Raw genomic sequence first — 16,894 nt, 5'->3', positions numbered from 1 at the left:
AACCATGTTTCCAAATATGTTTCCAGCCTCCATCTCCTTGCTTTTTGTTCCATTGATAATGAAAACAGGATTGCTTGTAAGAAGAAGGATTGAAACACAGTGTTGTGCCTTTAACATGTACCTATTTTCTTTCTCTACCCAATTACAATAGGAGCATGGAAAAACTCAATAGAAGAATGGACAGCAGAAGACTGGAATGAAGATGTAAGTGCAACTGGTTGGATATGCCAATTGATTATTTATTCTCTTTGGAATTCATGTTGTTTTCAAAAACGAAATATTTGAAGTAACCCCTTATTTTAAGTTTATTTTCAGAAGTTAAAATAAGTCATCCCTTTTGCCTCCTCCTGCAAGGTGGAATGTCAGTGTTACTCCTTCAAATGTGTGAATGTTTCATGTGACTGGTATGGAAACTCCATCCTTACCTAATGAGAGGGATGTATTTTTTGAAAGAAGCTCTTAAATTCCAAAGTTTTCTGTATCAGTTAGTGTCATCAAAAGTTGACATATTTTAAACCTGTCCTCAGTTTCTGCAGTATGTGCTATAGGACGGACTAAGGGCTAAGAATGGGGGAAATTTATGGGCTATTTTCACCCCTGTTTGATGCTGGTACAAGACAGCATTTTTGTGGGAGGGATGCTGAGAAATGCTGACTAGGGATAGAATTTGTTTCAATTAGTTACTAGAGCTGAATAATTTGCAAATGTATTTTGAAATCTCTAACAATAAAAATTGTTAGTTTTTATTAATTTTGGATCCTAGAAAAGTCCCTGTAAGCTAGGAGAAGGTAGTTTGTCTGCTAATATTCAGAAAGGGTGAATAAAATGTCAAGATGCAGATACATTAGACCAAAACATGCACGCGTGCGCACGCGCACATACACACAAAAAGTTATATATTTTGTTCTAAAAATAATTGCATTCTATTGCAAAACATATTAGTATATTGAAATCTGCCTTGCAAATATTGACAGATCTGTTCCAGAAGAACCCTTGTTGGTTGTGGGCTTTTGTAGGAGGGCTGTTAGTCCCCCCATTCTGGGGTCTGATGCCATCTAGTAGCTCGACTATTGATCTAGAAGTAAAACTAAGATAGTGGAATTTTTGTGAAATACAAAAAAAGTATTGGAATAGCATATGAAAGTAAGCCAGTCATGTGGCGAGGTTTGGATCTCTGCAAGATTTGACCTGTTCTAGTGAAAAATACTTTATTCCTATAAAACAAATATGTACATGGCTATAATAAAGATACATCTCCAGAAGAAGGGCCTGGTGTCTGTAAAGCAGCAACTCAAAAGTTTTCAAGAATTGTAATGGATGATGAAAAAAGAACAGCTCAGCATGAGCCAATGCTGTATCAAAAAAGCTCCTATTTGCCTGTTGGCACTCTTCCCTATCTCTTAGTCATTCTTGAGTTATGTTTCTTTATGTGGACACTCCTGAACTTGATTCTGAAGTACCAAATACAATTTCTCATTGCTTTTATAGACGAAAAATTGTGGATAATAGCTGAAAATGTCTGATGAAAGATTCTTACGAAGGGAGATTTTAGTTTAGGGCATCTGAAAGGGTTACTTTAGGAACATGTGGTAGGCTCTGGTTTTAGCTGAGCAGAGCTGAGCAGAGGTGTAGTATGAACCTGTGTCTGGAAAATGGATCCATGGATTTAAGTGTGTAACAAAACAGTTCTAGTGGCATGACTGTTGATTACAAGAACCAAAGAAGCTGATACATTTGTTGTCTGCAGGGAAAGACCAGGTGTTTTTCTAAAGAATATTTCTGTTTAAAGGTGGTGTTCTCTAGTCAGATACAAGTTAAAAGTAAGTGAGTGAAATTTAACATTGTTTGACCCAAGAAGAATTAGATCTTTGTGACGTAATAGCCGTGTCTGGTCCTTATCTTTTGCAGTGAGTATTGAGCAAGAATAATGGGTTGTCTAGGTGTTGTTATTAAATAGAATGGAAATGCTTGCAGTGAAATAGAAGATTGTATTTTGTTAAGGGGATATTCAGGGCGTGAACAATGAAGGACTAGACAAATATTGAGGTACTTCAGGTGGTTCTGGATTTTGCTATTAAAATTGTGATCATGCTTTCCTGACTAAAATAAAAATTAAGTTTAACTACAGAAAGTATTCCAAAGGAGAGAAATAGAATAAATACAAACTGCTAGAAAGTGGATGATGGCAAATACTTTCTATACAATGTTGGTAGTAGTAGTTTTTATTTGAAACCACAGGAACACTTTAAAAAAAAAAAAAAGGAAAGGAAAAAAGAGTGTGTTTAGGTGGAAGTGATTTCTTTACCAGGAAGCAGCATCAGAAGTTGTTTTAATTTCTTTACTTTCACTATGTCATACTAAAACAGTAATAAGCTTTTTTTTTTTTTTATTTATGATCTGTTGATGTTGAGTTTCTCTGAGGTTGCCGGAGTATATTTTCCTCTTCCCCTCACCATTCCTGTACTCCTTTAGGAGCTGATGGCTAGTTGTCAAGTATGTTGTCTGTTTGGCGATTGGAGAATGATTTTATCATAGGAACAGGAGCTGGAAAGCACAGGCATTTCACTGCAGATGGAGGACATACCCCTGTGAGACCAACACCTACGAATGGCTCACAACCATTCATTCTGTTCTGGGGAAATGCCAGAGCCTCAGTGAAAGATTTGTGAGTGTAATGTGCAGCGAGCATAATGGCTTGATTGGGAGCTGGAAGTACTGCTTCTGAGAAATACTAAATATGCACATGTAATAAAAATTTTCAGCTCCCGCAGCAGGAAACATGTTTTGATGAATGCTGTAATCCCTGCAGAATCCTGAATTAAGTGCTTGATTGGACCTTGTGGCAGTGAGTTTGCCACACGGTGTAGTGTAAACCTCAGTGTAACTGAGCTGGTAGGTGGAGACTTTTCTTTGTGCTCTGGTTCATCTGTAGAGAGCATTTACTCTCTCACAATCAAGCATTCATTGGTATTGTCACAAACATTTTCAGTCTCCTTAATTTGTCTCATTTTTGGGGTTCATCAGTGTTTGTCCATGGTTAGTCTTTTCCTTGGCTATGTGAGTGTAAGAAACTGTTGATACTGCGAAAAATTTAATAATTTAATATTTAACTAAGGGATTGCAGATGATGGAGTGCTACCTGTGCCATTAGCTGACCTTGTGCTATGTAATGCAGGAATATCATAATACCCCAGAAAGTGCAGTATGCATTGCTTTAAAATAAAACACGTGGGAAATGTGCTGAACAATAGAGGAAAAGCCTTTTTAACTGAAATGTACTTAAGTGGAATGGTCTTTGTTTTGGTCAGTACACAGAGTTGTGGGCTGTCAGCATTAATCTCAGGACAAGTGATCCAGAAATGAGGGATTAAAGTGCATTGTGTTCGCAGCAAGGGAATGTCAAGAAATGGAGGCAGGAACTGTGGTAGTACTAATTTCTTCATGTCCTCATGTGTTTCTTTCTAAGAGGGCTCTGGGACAGTATGTGAAATATCTCTATCTCTGAGTGATGATTTGCTCCCAGTCAGCCCTTCTGTGCCATTCTTAAATCAAGAGTGTTTCACAGGAGACCCCTATCAGATGTCCATGTTCAGGGATGCACATGCTGTCAGTAGAGTGCCTGTGGGATGGCAAATGAAATTGACTCATGTCTGTGATGTCCTTAAAACTGGGCTGCTAGAAGTGTATGCAATTAAAAATGCATAATTTCCTAGAAGAGCTATATTAAATGGCACATTCTAAAGGTGTTATTTGAATAGGTCAGTTATTCTTGAGTCAAAGACAAGGCTTCCAAAGGAATTAAGGGTGATTATATGAAAATTAAATTTAAAATACAAACACTGTATGTGCGTATCTCTGTCTTGCTAAACCTAAGCTGTACTGGTTTAAGACCTATTCTGGTTTGCAGGTACTTCTGTCAATAGAAACAAATTAGCCCTAAGAAGTCAGAGTGGCTCAACTACTATTATTTTAACAAGGAATAGTTTAAAAAAAAACCAACCACACCCCAAAGGACTAACCCCCTCTTTTCCCCTAGAATCCCAAGCAGCTCCACTTCCCCAGGTGCCTGTGCTGACTATCTCTCTGTATTGTAACAGCATGGTGAAAACAGTGCTGCTTTCCTCTATGGGTGGTCTGACTTGTTACCTGAGTGTCAGCATGGCCCTCCTTTTATTACTGTTTCAGAGCTTGTGTTCTCAGAGCACTCAGTTAAAGACCTTATTGCCTCTCCTAATGGAGCTGCCAAGAAGGAACCCTGAATGCCAGTTCACTGTAATGTCAGATGCAGGGATACATGGAATGAGTGTGAGCAGTGCAACGTGTTACCCTTGTGCAGCAAGATTTATCAGAGTTGCTCTATAGTGTCATAAATTGTCTGCCCATTGATGGTAGAATGGCTGTCATAATAATTACTATCTACTGGTGTATTTCAGTTAAACTGTTTCCCAAGCTGATGTTGTTACATTGGTATACTGTTCTGTATTGATGCGTGTTTTGTGTAGGTCTAATTTCCTAACCAGCCCTCTAGTTAAATAGGTACTTCATTCTGTGAACAAGATTTTATTCAAGTTTGACTACATGTTTTTGTCTTTTTAAGCAGAGCTTCAGAGTAGCTGTTTGTAATGGTAGTTTGACTCTACTTTTATCTTGAAAGTGCATGACCAAAATGGAATTTCTGCAGATGTTGCGGGAGGGAATTGTGAGCATATAAAATTCTTCCCTCATCTCTTTTTCAGCTTTCTGAAACAAAGGTCTTCACTGCATCTTCTGTTCCAGCTGAAAATCATGTGACTCCTGGGCAAAGGTAAGCTCTTCTTCCATGTTTTACCTATACTTTAAAAACCTTCTCCTTGATTAAGCAGCGTTAGCTTGCACACACAAAATATTGAATAAAAATGCTGTCAGACTGGTCAGAGTCATTGAAAAAGCCTTGCTTGCAAATCATTGTTTCTGTGAGTTCCTGAGTTAACGTATTTCTGACTGTGCAAGTGGAGACAAACATACCAAGTGTGTGAGCCTAACATGTCCTCTGCATCAGGACTGCTTACAGGCAGGGAGAAAAGTAGCTGGGGAAAAAGGTACTTTGCTGTTGAAAAGGAAGCTCTGGCTTTGGTGTCCAGAAAATGGAAAGCCTGTCTTTGTAGATACAGAAAGTCTTCAGAATGTAGTGCTTTGACAAAACCTTGAATAAAACCTTGCAATGGCAAAAAGGTGAATTCCCTGGTAAACATCAGAGTTACAAGCCTTTACTGATGACAGAGGGTTAAGATCAAGAACCAAAAATGTGTGAGTTGCTGCCTTCCTTTGCTTGCCTTTGTCTTCAAATGTCCTGCTGGGAATGTGGAATCAGCTGCCCTCGTTAGCCTTGTGTTTCTGGAGAGCGCATTTAAGTTTAGTGATGAAGACCTCAGTAGTTGGATAGCATGAGATCTGAAAACTAAATAGGCTAATGGTCTCAAATATCCTGATTCTGCTGTATTGCAGCAAAATTTTCCATGTACTATGGATGCAATTTGCATGAGGCATGGTGTCAGGTGGTGTATAGTTTATAATTCTTTCTTTCTTAATGGTAGTATATTAATATGGGTTTTTTTCTGTTCTTCCAGTGGAAGTCCCTCAAATTATGTTAGAAAATGTTGTAGTTCATCCATTCAAATTAGGTGGGATTTTTGTGTTTGTTACTTATTGGCAAAAAACTCCCTTCTCTCTCTTTGTATGATAAACAAAAAACATTTGAAAAGATTGTTAATGAGTAATAATTCTGTTGCTGGGATGGCAGCTTTAGTATGGTTAGTGCTTTCCTCAGTGTCAGTGAAGTTTAGTCACGGTGTTCATTGCAGCCAATTTTCACTTTGTCTTGCAGCATTGATTTGGTGACACTGCTTCAAAAGCCGGTGACATCTACCCAAGAGACAGAAGGCAACTCATTTGAGTCTTCCCAGCAGCAGACCTTTGGCCAAGCCTTAGTGTTCACAAATTCTCAGCACAGTACCCAAATGGCATCAGGAACAGGCAGCTCCAGTGCTGTAAACTCTTATTCTCCTCAAAGTCTGGTAAAACTCTTACGCTTTCTATATATTATGTTTACTAAATGTTCTTCATGAGTAAATATTTCAGCTTGAACGTTTCCAGTGCCAGTCATTTTATGAGGTGTTTTGGTATTTGCTGAAAAAGCTGAAAATAAAGAATATCATTCCTTCGTTTCACCCCCTTCAAAAAAATTACTTTTTTTTTTATTTTGCAGGTTAGTTGTTTCTGGGTTTACATGAAGTAGTTACATTAATTTTTGATTAGAGAGCAGATGTGCTCATTGCTTGCTGATGCAGGATAAAACAATTTGTTTATAGTTAAGAGTTCTAGGCCAGAAAACTGATGTGTTATTTCCAAGGGCATACTCAACTGCGTCTTGTGGAAGCATGTCTATTTCTGAGTCAGTTTTGAGGTTGTGAGATGTAGTGTTTATTCTCTAAAAATCAGTCCAGCTGTTAGTAGATCAGTATTTTAAGATGCATGGGTTCAAGTAATTTAGTATTATTGAGATTACAGTAGTGAAAGTTTTTACTGGTCATTTATTAATAATCTAGGTCTGAAAAGATTTTAGTTGCTGCCAGATAGCAGCTGTAGACATTGACCCTATGATTATGTTCATTAATTAGTTAAAATTTTAACTCCATTTCTTCCCATCTTCTTTTTCTTTTGGTAGTCGGCAGTTCTTTGTTCTGGCTTTGGAGAGCTCAGATCCTCTAAACTGGCAAACTCTACTGGTTCCCAAATCTTGGACCAATTGAAATCACCAGGATTGGGTCAGTTTACCTCTCAACAAACCAATAGCAGTTCTGCCACCGTGAGCACAGCTGCTGCGTCATCCTGGGATCTAAAACCACCTAGTACTCAGTCCTCAGTCCTCAGTCAGTTTGGTAAGTGCTTTGACACAGCTGCTTCTCTCTTTCTGTATTAATGATCTAAGTAAGATTTCTTAATGCCAATGATAGTTCAAAATTACTTAAATTAAAATTTTTTCCAAAAATTTTAATCCTAGTGATGCAGTTATTTACAACATTTAAGTGTTATGTTTATTTGTTGGTAATAGACATCACAAGCGTCTAATAAACTAAGGTTTGTTAAGCTTAAGCCTATCCATAAATGTCATTACGTCTTTAAAGTTGTTGAGCCTTCCAGGTAATGACATCTTTGATTTAGTGTGTTTGAATATTTACATAGAACTTTGTTGATGACTGTTTTTCAACGAATGCTGGAAAATACTTACTTTCTTTGTAGCTGTGCTGCATGCAAAGTTGAGTGCAAAATTGTGTACTTTATTGTGATATTTTTTCCCAAATTTTCTCTTCTAACCACTACGTGAATTTTGAATGAGTACTATGTGATTCCTTCATAATGCATGTCACAGGGTTCTTTCCCTAGTGTGCTGTGAATGATTCAGGTTACTTGTTTTGTATGTTTATAATAATACAAATTTTTCATGCAATTGAGTATAATTATTAGCTACAGTGAGAATGACAGGAACTTATTTTCTGCAGTGTTGTTCCGAGTAGTATCCTCACTGTGAAGAAGATACCTCTTACATTTCTTGTGTGTGTATATATTTATGTGTAGATAAGCAGCTATTGGTAGCAATTGTTGTCTTTGACAGGCAGAAATTCTGAAAAAAAAAAAAAATAAAGAAGTACATTTTAATGCTTTCTGATGGATGTCACCAACTGCATAAAAACCTCTTCACACTGGAAATGCTGGTGGTGGCTGACCAGTGCTTTAGGTCACTTCATGGATTTTAGCATCCAAAAACTGTGAAAGAGAAGACTGGGGGAAAAAACTGTTCATGTCCAGCATCTCTTTGATTCTCAGCTATTATGAGATGGTAGAAGACTTTCTGATTTTTTTTCTTTTCTGGAAATAATCATATCGGCACAGTTAATTGCAGTGAAACTTGAAGTATTTGATTTAAATAATCCGTAACAGTTTTTGAGAAGTTGTGCATGATAATATTGTGACTGTGGAGATGGGTTTGTTTTCATATTTTTTGGAAAAACTGAATAATGCTTGGTCACAGCTGTTTATTTAAAGTATAAGATGTATTAGCTGTTGTCCTTACTAGTGTTAGAGTGGTAAGGATCCATGTGAAACCCTTGCGATGTCTGAAAAGACTTATAAATGCTATAGAATCATAACTATCAGGCATCACCCAGATTCTTGCATAAAGAGTAGAACCATGAAGAGCAGAGTTCAATGCTTTAATTTGGTATTTCTTTTTCCCAACACTGACCAGACTTTAAATCCCAGCCTGAGCCATCTCCAGTTCTGAGCCAGCTGACCCAGCGACAGCAACAACAAATGCAGGTGGTTCCTGCTCCTCCTCCTGGGCTGGAGTCGTCCTCCTCCCAGGTAAAACTCCGAGAGCCATCACCAGTCGACACCTCTACAGCTGTTAGCAAAATATTACAGCTCCCCACTATCTCTATGGATAACCAGGCAGTGACTGTTCATCAAACTCAGCAGAAACAGATAAAACTACCAAAAAGGAGGATAACTCCTGCATCCAAGGTGGGTAATTGAGTGGTGGCTTGTCATTAATGAACATAAAAACCACAACAACTTATGTCAACAGTGGCATAGTCAGCAGGACCAGGGCAGTGACTGTCCCCCTGATGAGGCTGGTGAGGCTTCACATCATATCCTGTTCCGGGTCCCTCACACAGGGAAGCTGTTGCGGGGCTGGAGTGTGTCTAGAGAAGGGAACAGAGCTAGGAAAGGTCTGGAGCACAGGTCTCGGGAGCAGCTGAGGGAGCTACAGGGGCTCAGCCTGGAGAAAAGGAGGCTCTAGGGAAACCTGATCACTCTCTAGCAGTGAAGGTGTAGCCAGGTGGAGATCAGTCTCTTCTCCCAGGTAATAAGTGACAAGACAAGAGGAAACAGCCTCAAGTTGCACTAGGGAATGTTTAGTTTCGATATTAGGAAAAATGTCATCACTGAGGGGGTTGTCGATCACTGCAGCAGGCAGTCCAGATAAGTGATGGAGTTACCATCCCTGGAACTATTTAAAAGATGCAAAGGTGTGGTGCTTAGAGACGTGGTTTAGCAGTGCTGGATTTAATAGTTGGACTTGATCTCAATGTTCTTGTCCAATCTAAATGAATCTGTGATTTGATTCAGTGTATGTTTTATATAAATTGCTAGGGAGAAGAAGAGCAAAGACCTTGGTGTATTTCTTACTTATGAAGCAGGAAATACTAAGCTGGATACTTATTAATTATTAGGTCCAAAATATTGTGGTAATATCTTTTTCACATATATAGCTGGTTGCTCTGTATGGCAAATGGCTGTTGCTGAGTGATTTTTAGATTGATTTAGTAGCCACAATATGAATACTGGTGGGGGGGGAAGGATGTACACAGATGTTACTGTGGAATAGTTTGGTTTACTCCTTCAGCTCCAGATTCAGTGGATTAATTACATGTTGCAGATGCATGCAAAGGAATGACAGCCTTTTTTCTTCCTTTAAGATTCCTGCCTCTGCTGTGGAAATGCCTGGATCAGCAGATGTGACAGGGTTAAATGTTCAGTTTGGAGCTCTTGAGTTTGGATCAGAGCCTACACTCCCAGAGTTTGGATCAACTTCAAGCAGTGAGAATACCAGCCAGGCGACCAACAATAGCTTATATTCAAAATCTGTAAAGTATGTGTGAGTTGTCCTCCTGCATTCTCAGGTGTTTTTGAAGGGGATCAAGTTTGTGCTAAAAACTTCAAGACAGGTTTACAATGTAATGAGAGGGGAAAACATGATGACTTGTTTTCTGTGGACTGTATCTTAAATTATAAATTTCTTTTCTAAAGATAATCCAAATCTCCCTGGATGGATAGAGCAAAGTTGAAGATGACATGAATGTAAATGACCTTTTAATAAGCTATCCTTTATAGGAATTTCTTTCTCCTGTAAAATTGCCCTGATTTTCAAGTCTTTTTGGGGGGTTGTTCCTCACTATCCATGTTCTTCTCCATCTAATCCAGCAGAGTTGACCTTTGTACCATATATGTGTGTTAGTAGATTGGCACCAGGTCACAGATCTGATGCTCCTACAAGATGAGAAAGTGAGAAAAGAAGCTTTCTGTATGCAGAAGCTCTTACTGAAGTGCTAAAACAGCCAATGAAAAGTGCCAGTATACCAGTAATTTTTAATTCCTTACTCATTGAAAAATTGGCATTAATAAAAAGCTTCCTGAAGTTAACTCATAAATATTAATTAAAATGAAATTTCACATAACTTTCAGTTTTATACATATATTTAAACTAATTGGAAAATAAAATATTCCTGCATGTTTTAAAGTATTTTTAGCTCTTTGCATAATTTATTCTGTGACATTAAAATTCTGTTGTAAAAAGAATCTTATTGTGATTATTCACCATATACCAGGCTTTATCAGTTTTGCTTGTTTAAAAAAGAAAGATTATGATCTTGAATTTATCCTTGGAAAAGGTGAAAATAACATGACTGAAAAATGCTTGTATGTAAATTCTTGTCTTGGTTAAGCTGGAATGAGGAAGGTAAATGGTACTTAGTGCAGGTGATGTTGTAAAGCAGTGATTAGTGAGGACCAAAGCAATATTTTTTTTTTACATTCCTAGATTTTCTACTATAAATAGTGTAAATTTTTCTGCATGTTTAAGGTAGTTCTAGATAGCTATATAGGAGCTGATGTTTTCATTAAGGTATTTGAAATATTTACCAAGATGATAAATACTTCTTTTTTCCAGTGATCCTTTGAATACCTCTTTGCCAGTATCCAATACAGTACAGGACTCCACCTACACAACCTCTGCCATCAGCTCTTCCAGCCTGACCTGCTCATCCCAGAGCACTAGCCCAATAACAACTTCCTCCTATGACCAGACTTCTGTGCATAGCAGGATAGCGTACCAAAGCTCCATGGCTCCATCTGAACCAACCTCTGTTGCAGTTACGGTGAGTTCATTACAGAAACAGGACCTTGAAAAGGGGGAATATTCTTACCTGTGTTAGGTTTGTATTTACCTGATACCTTAATGCTTTAACCAGGCCAAGTGGTATTTTTTATTCCCAAGCCCACCCTCTTACTTGTTTTTGCTTTTCCCGGTGTGTAGTCAATTTTGGTAATACTGTATTTGGGATATAAGAGCCTCTGATTTTGTGGGTTTTGACATCTGAAATTGTCTTTTGACCTTTTTTTTAGTAACACTTAGAATTCTATTTGAGTTTCCTTTCCTGAGGCTAAGGATCTGTCTCTGTATGTAAATAAATATTAGTTACAGTATTTTGCCATTACTTGACAGTTTCTATACAAAGGTATCTTATTTACTAAATTTATATGGCACCTATCGAATGGGTCCCCAATTTTTTTTTTTTTTTTTTCCCCTCCAGCATTACTTTTCTGCTGTATTTAAACACCAGTGGGAATTAGTTTTGTGTGTTATTTTAATAAACATAAGAGGTCTAATATAGGACAAAGAATTTCTTGGGAGATTCAGACCCGCCTGCTCTCTATGTGTATGGAATGTAGGTTTGTTTTAAAAGAACTGATTTCATTAAATGTTTTAGGAACTTGTGAGAGTTTGTAAGTTTATATACTTCTGGCCTTTGTTATGTATTGGCTCAGTCACACTTGTCTTCTGCACTAGCTCGTATGTACTGGTGAGGATCAAGCATAGACTATCCACTTCTGTACTCCAGCGTTATCCAAAAAACAACTCGTGCTTCTCAAGTCTAATCTTTCAATGGAAAAAAATTGGCGTCTCTGTGTAACTTGGATAGTTAAAATTGTGAGTTACGTTAGATCAAAAGCACAACCATTTCCTATATGTTAATGCAATTCCTTCTTTCATATTGGTGTGAACCTGAAGTTTATGTTACAGTACATGGGAAGGTTTGATGCTGATGGGTGTATTATGGGCAGTGTATGGGTTTCTCTGTGTTCAGGACACCTTGCATTTGAGACAGCTTTATGATGTAGTTTTTTTAAAGGCAGTAAAAAATTAATTTTCTGCCTTGTTCAATTTAGTATGAATATAGAATTTTGCATGAAGCATGTTCAATGTGTGATTCAGTCTGAACATTTAATATACCTCTAAGATGATTTATTAATTAGTTTCTTCTTTATTTACAGAATGGGCACAGTGTTGTTAGGACACAGGCAACACTTGACAGTAAGTTCTCAAAGCTTGGTTGAGCACAGGACTTTTTGTTTGTTCTTTGCTACTTGCTATGCACACAAGCGTAGCAGTGACATTGGGTTTAAGGTTTTATATTGTTCTCCCTGATTAATTTACGGCTTTATTTGTCCTTGCATAAAATGCTGCTTGCTTCTTGACTACAAGTGAAGTATGAAGTCAGGTGTATTAAATCTACAAACCTATACGGCGTTAGAATTAAAGAAGCTGCTTTACTGCTGGTTTTCCTTTTGAATTTACCTGCAAAAAAAACCCCACAAAAAACAAAACAAAACAAACAAAAAAAACCATCACCCTAATAAAAAATAAAAATGCAGAATTAAAAATATTTATTTTTTTTTAGCAATTCTTCCAGTTCTGAGTTTGAAAGCTGCAAATAGCATATAGCTGTAGTGAAACAAAGTCACCTTCTTTGAGTGCACCTCTCACTAGGTATAGTTCTATCTCTGCCCTGTTAGAAGACTGTGAGGAATAAAAGTGAAAGATGTGTTTCTTCTCAGTTTCTTTGATACCTTGCAAACAGTACCTCAGTACTGACATTGGTATAGGTGTTAGTTTCTACATCTTGGCCCATTTCTAATGTAGCATGGACCTGTAGCAGGCCTGCAGCTCTTTGCTTGGGAGTTAAAATAATTGAAATATAGTGTTCACTCTTCTGATCTGTGTGCTGCTCTGTGGAAGTTTTCAAGTTCAGTGGTATGAATTAATATCTTTGGAATTCCAACACCTCAATTTTAGATCTAACCTCCTCTTAAACATCTCTTCAGGTAGGCCATTAGTGGGACAGTGTTTTGTTAGTGCCAAGTTGAATTTAAAGGAACAGGAGTGTATAAGCTCCAAGAGGTACAATGTATAAGATTGACGTATAGGAAGACAGCTTTTCAACAGGAAAAGTTTCGTAGTGTCGTGTACAGAGTTAATAAACAATTTATTATATTCGTTACAGAACCTGTCCTTTTTTCTACAGAAAACAAAGATCTGAGAATTCCTAATGCTTCTGTATTCTGTAATGGTTTTACTAGTCTCTGTTCCCATACCAGCTCTCCTTTAAGAGCATTTCTGTTTTCTTCTTCCATTGAGTCTATTTTATGCATCCAAATTATTTTGAATTTGTCTTAGCTTTTAGTACTTTTTCCCTTGTGTATGTGCTGTAATGTTCTTAGTTGTTCATCTCTCTTCTTTGCTGTTCTTCTTTAATATTCAGATCTCAAGCTTCCTAAATCTTTAATTCAGAGTACAGCTGATGTGTTTTACTTCTGACCATCCTACTTGTCTCCTGGTTTTCTTTGTCTTGCACATTGCATTCAGGCATCTTGTAGGAGATTCTAAGATGGTGATTCTGTCCCTTGTGTTGAGGGCAACTATTTTTACTTTAAGATGGGAATCCTGTTCTTAATATATTGAGAGTTTTAAATGTTATTTAATCCCTTTTTATATGTTATTTACTAGGAGTTATTAGGTGATGTAGTTGCTGCCTTCATAACCATGTTTGTCACTTGGATTTCCTTCTCTAAGGGGATATACTTATTGCTAAGGCCGTTACCCCTTGATTCCTGTGTAAGGTTTTATATTGCAACCCAACAACCTGACTTTGGTCATTTAGCTAGGAAATAAAATCAATAAAGTGAAGAAACTCTAATACATAACTTCCAAGTTTATTTGATTTTTGTTTGGTGACCAGTCTAAAAGTGCATTCACGTACATTACAAGTTAGTTATGATCCTCTGGGTAGCGGTCCCTGGTGTGGTGTGGGAAAATGGTCCAGCAGAAGGTAGGGTTCAACTCTTTCCTGAGTTTTATTGGTGAGTGAATGGGTCTCATTCTTTGTTATTTTTGTAGGAGAAGAAATAAATGAAATAGCTGGGAATCATGTTGGACAGTAGAATTTTTAAGCATCTTGTTACAGTATAGTGATCTTATAAACAAGTTTTAATCTCAGTAGCCTTAAAAATATGAGATAAAACCTAACACCTTCTATTATCTAAGGAAAGTGAGTCAATATTTGACAACTCCTTAGCCATAAAAAATGCTTAATGCTGTGCTCAGTTCTGGCCTTTCAGTGTAGCTTCTTTAATCCTACTGCAGTGCACTTTTGACTGCATATACAAAATTGGTAAGTTGTTGTCTACTCCTGTACTCCAGCAATCTCAGTCTCCATCTCCAAAGGTGCTGTGTAGGTTAGAATGAAGAAACAATTTTAGGTGAAACTAGACTTGTACAGTGCCTTTAAAAGGGCAGAAATTACTTGTATTTGCTGAACCAAAAGCAAGGTAAAAATACTTATGAATCTAAGTCAGTAATCCAGATAGTGGTGGGTGAAGTGCAGAAGGTGGTAGTTTACTACATGTGTAGCTGTAATAATTGTAAATTTATTGTAAGTAGAGAGCTTAAAAGGAAAAAATGGTAGTTCAGTTGTGTTCGAATTTTCCTTCATAGCCAAGTTGCTTGATATGGTTACGAGTTTTTAATGGTCAGATTTTTGCAGACCAAGGGCAGAATACTTGTGATGTGTTCCTGCCATGTGGGCTGCAATGTGAAGTATGCTGGAATTTTAATTTGAGTGCCTCTTTTTAACTTGTTGCAGCTACTTCATCAATTGCGGCGCCTAAGACAGAGCCTTCTTCCTCACTACCTTCAGCTGGTTCTCTGCCCAGTGTGGTGTCTACCACGGCCTCGCTTCTGCCTTCAGCATCGCAGCATGTGGCAGCATTGCCCAGCTTGCCTCAGTGCAGTGATCTGTCCAGCAGCTCACTCTCACAGCTGAGCAGGTACAGTAGAGTTGTGATAAACTGAGGGGGTCTGTTTTGGGGGAGGGCAGGTGTAAGCATGGTTCCATATGGGACTGTAAGGCACCAGGATTCCCTTTTCTGATGTGAACCAGAATTAGGAGAGAGATTCAGAAGAGAACAGAATGTTTCTGCTTGCAAATTATGAGCTCTGGGCTGCCTCCTAATGGCAGAGCAGTTGCTGCCTCAAGCTTTCATGATACATATATAACCTCTTTGCTGTGATACATGCACAACTTCATGATACATATAAAACCTCTTTGTTTCAAGAGGTTTGCTACAATCATGGTAGCTAAATCGGCTGAATTGATTCCCCCAGTGTATTTTTCTTAACCTTGTACCTGCTGTTCTTGTTCAGTGTCATATGCTTGAAATCATTCTTTAACATTTTACTACATGGCCAATTTGAAATACTGTAATCTCATTTTTATTTATATTTCTTAAAATTATAACCCAGGAATAATTTCCCAGGGAAACTGTGTGTGTGTTTTCTTTTTCTAAGGGATGCTTCAAAATATCAGACTGATATTCCTGGAAGTCTATCTAGCACAGTTCAGCTCATTTGCAGTGTCTCTGCTTTTCTGAATGCCTGTTACATCCTCAGTTGATGCCTGAGGATTTTAGCTTTCGTATCTTCATATATTAGTGATCTGGCAGTTCTTAAGTGTATAACTCTAAACTCCATACAGAGTGTTAGCTACTGTCTTCACATTTTATTCTGTCAGACAGAATAATTCCTCTCTAGGCCTGGGACTGAAGAACACCTTACTGTCTTGGGCCCTGAAAAGTATAAACAAAAGTGAGTTGAGGGGGAGCAAACTTGGGATAAATTACTTCATGATCTGAAGCTGTAATTGAAGGATTAATCTCAATATGCAAGTGGACCAAACTTACGAATGTGTGAAATCTCATGACTGGTCATCCATTTGTACTAAGGGCCATCCATAAGGCCCTTAAATAAATATAACCAATTTTTATTCTCTTAATTTCGTCTGGCCTCTGTATTTAGGTAAGCCTGAGAAAGGCATCAAGGTGACATCTTGAAGTTGTATTGATTGAGTTATGTTTTTGATGCCTTTGTACTATATTTGTTAATACAAGCAACTGACTTGAGATATCAGGATTGTTTTGTTTTCCTGTTTTGCAGCTAGGACATAGGTTTTATTTTTTTTTTTTCTTTTAACACTCTAGTACTGTTTTCTTAAATAAAATAGCAAATGTGTGAAACAAGAACTATTCCCCTTATGTTGGTCACATTTCCCCACACTGATTTGTTGAAAAGCTGTATAAATGGATGAAAAGTTCAGCTGGGGGTCAATGCTGTTGGGCAGATACCAAGTTTTTGGGCATCATCAGAATGCCTGAATTCCCAGTGTGTCTGACTTGGTAGATCTGGTGGCTGTGGACTCTGTCTCTGGCATAGGTCTAATGGTGAATGAAGGCTTATCAGAAGAGCTAAGAAGATGAGTGAGGGAGTGGTATTATGTTTTCCCTTGCTGCTGTAAGTGATTGATGTTGTTGCAATTCCTGCAGAAGATGGACAGTTTTGAAAGTTGATCTATGAAACTGTGAAAGTTTATTCCTGGCCCACACCTTGAAGAGCTACCGGCAGTGTTTGCCCTTAAATTAAGTCATGTAATGTAGCTGTCAGCATTAGTATGAAAACTGCTGTGTTTTCTTGTGGCTATTTCCAGACAGAGCAGAAAAGTAATTTTGTTGTTTGCTTCTTACTTAGCAAGGTAGGGGTTTTTTGAGCACCGAGATATACATGTGTTTTATACCTTCCTTTTGGTTACCTTTGTTCAATGTTGGTTCAGTTTATTGCTTACTATATAGAGTAGATTACATTCTTGACCTCGAATATAAGGTATAAATTGTCATATTTAAGTGC

At 37.7% G+C, this 16,894-nt stretch overlaps 1 protein-coding gene across 8 annotated transcripts in view; it reads left to right on the top strand.

Moving 5' to 3' along the window:
* Positions 1-16,894, top strand: part of UBAP2 (ubiquitin associated protein 2) — a 106,576-nt gene that overhangs the window by 59,300 nt on the left and 30,382 nt on the right. For 5 of the 8 annotated variants that reach the window (XM_066339180.1, XM_066339184.1, XM_066339181.1 and 2 more), the window contains 9 exons: positions 152-204; positions 4,737-4,804; positions 5,864-6,053; positions 6,704-6,917; positions 8,285-8,559; positions 9,519-9,697; positions 10,769-10,976; positions 12,154-12,193; positions 14,802-14,985. In XM_066339180.1, the coding sequence (XP_066195277.1) occupies positions 152-204; positions 4,737-4,804; positions 5,864-6,053; positions 6,704-6,917; positions 8,285-8,559; positions 9,519-9,697; positions 10,769-10,976; positions 12,154-12,193; positions 14,802-14,985 (1,411 nt within the window). The remainder of the gene's footprint in view (positions 1-151; positions 205-4,736; positions 4,805-5,863; positions 6,054-6,703; positions 6,918-8,284; positions 8,560-9,518; positions 9,698-10,768; positions 10,977-12,153; positions 12,194-14,801; positions 14,986-16,894) is intronic. The other 3 variants (XM_066339185.1, XM_066339183.1, XM_066339182.1) reach the window with 1 other exon arrangement.

This window comes from Sylvia atricapilla, chromosome Z (assembly GCF_009819655.1).
Source record: "Sylvia atricapilla isolate bSylAtr1 chromosome Z, bSylAtr1.pri, whole genome shotgun sequence".
In the NCBI taxonomy this organism is placed as follows: domain Eukaryota; kingdom Metazoa; phylum Chordata; class Aves; order Passeriformes; family Sylviidae; genus Sylvia; species Sylvia atricapilla.
This window is presented reverse-complemented; position numbering and strand designations above follow the sequence as displayed.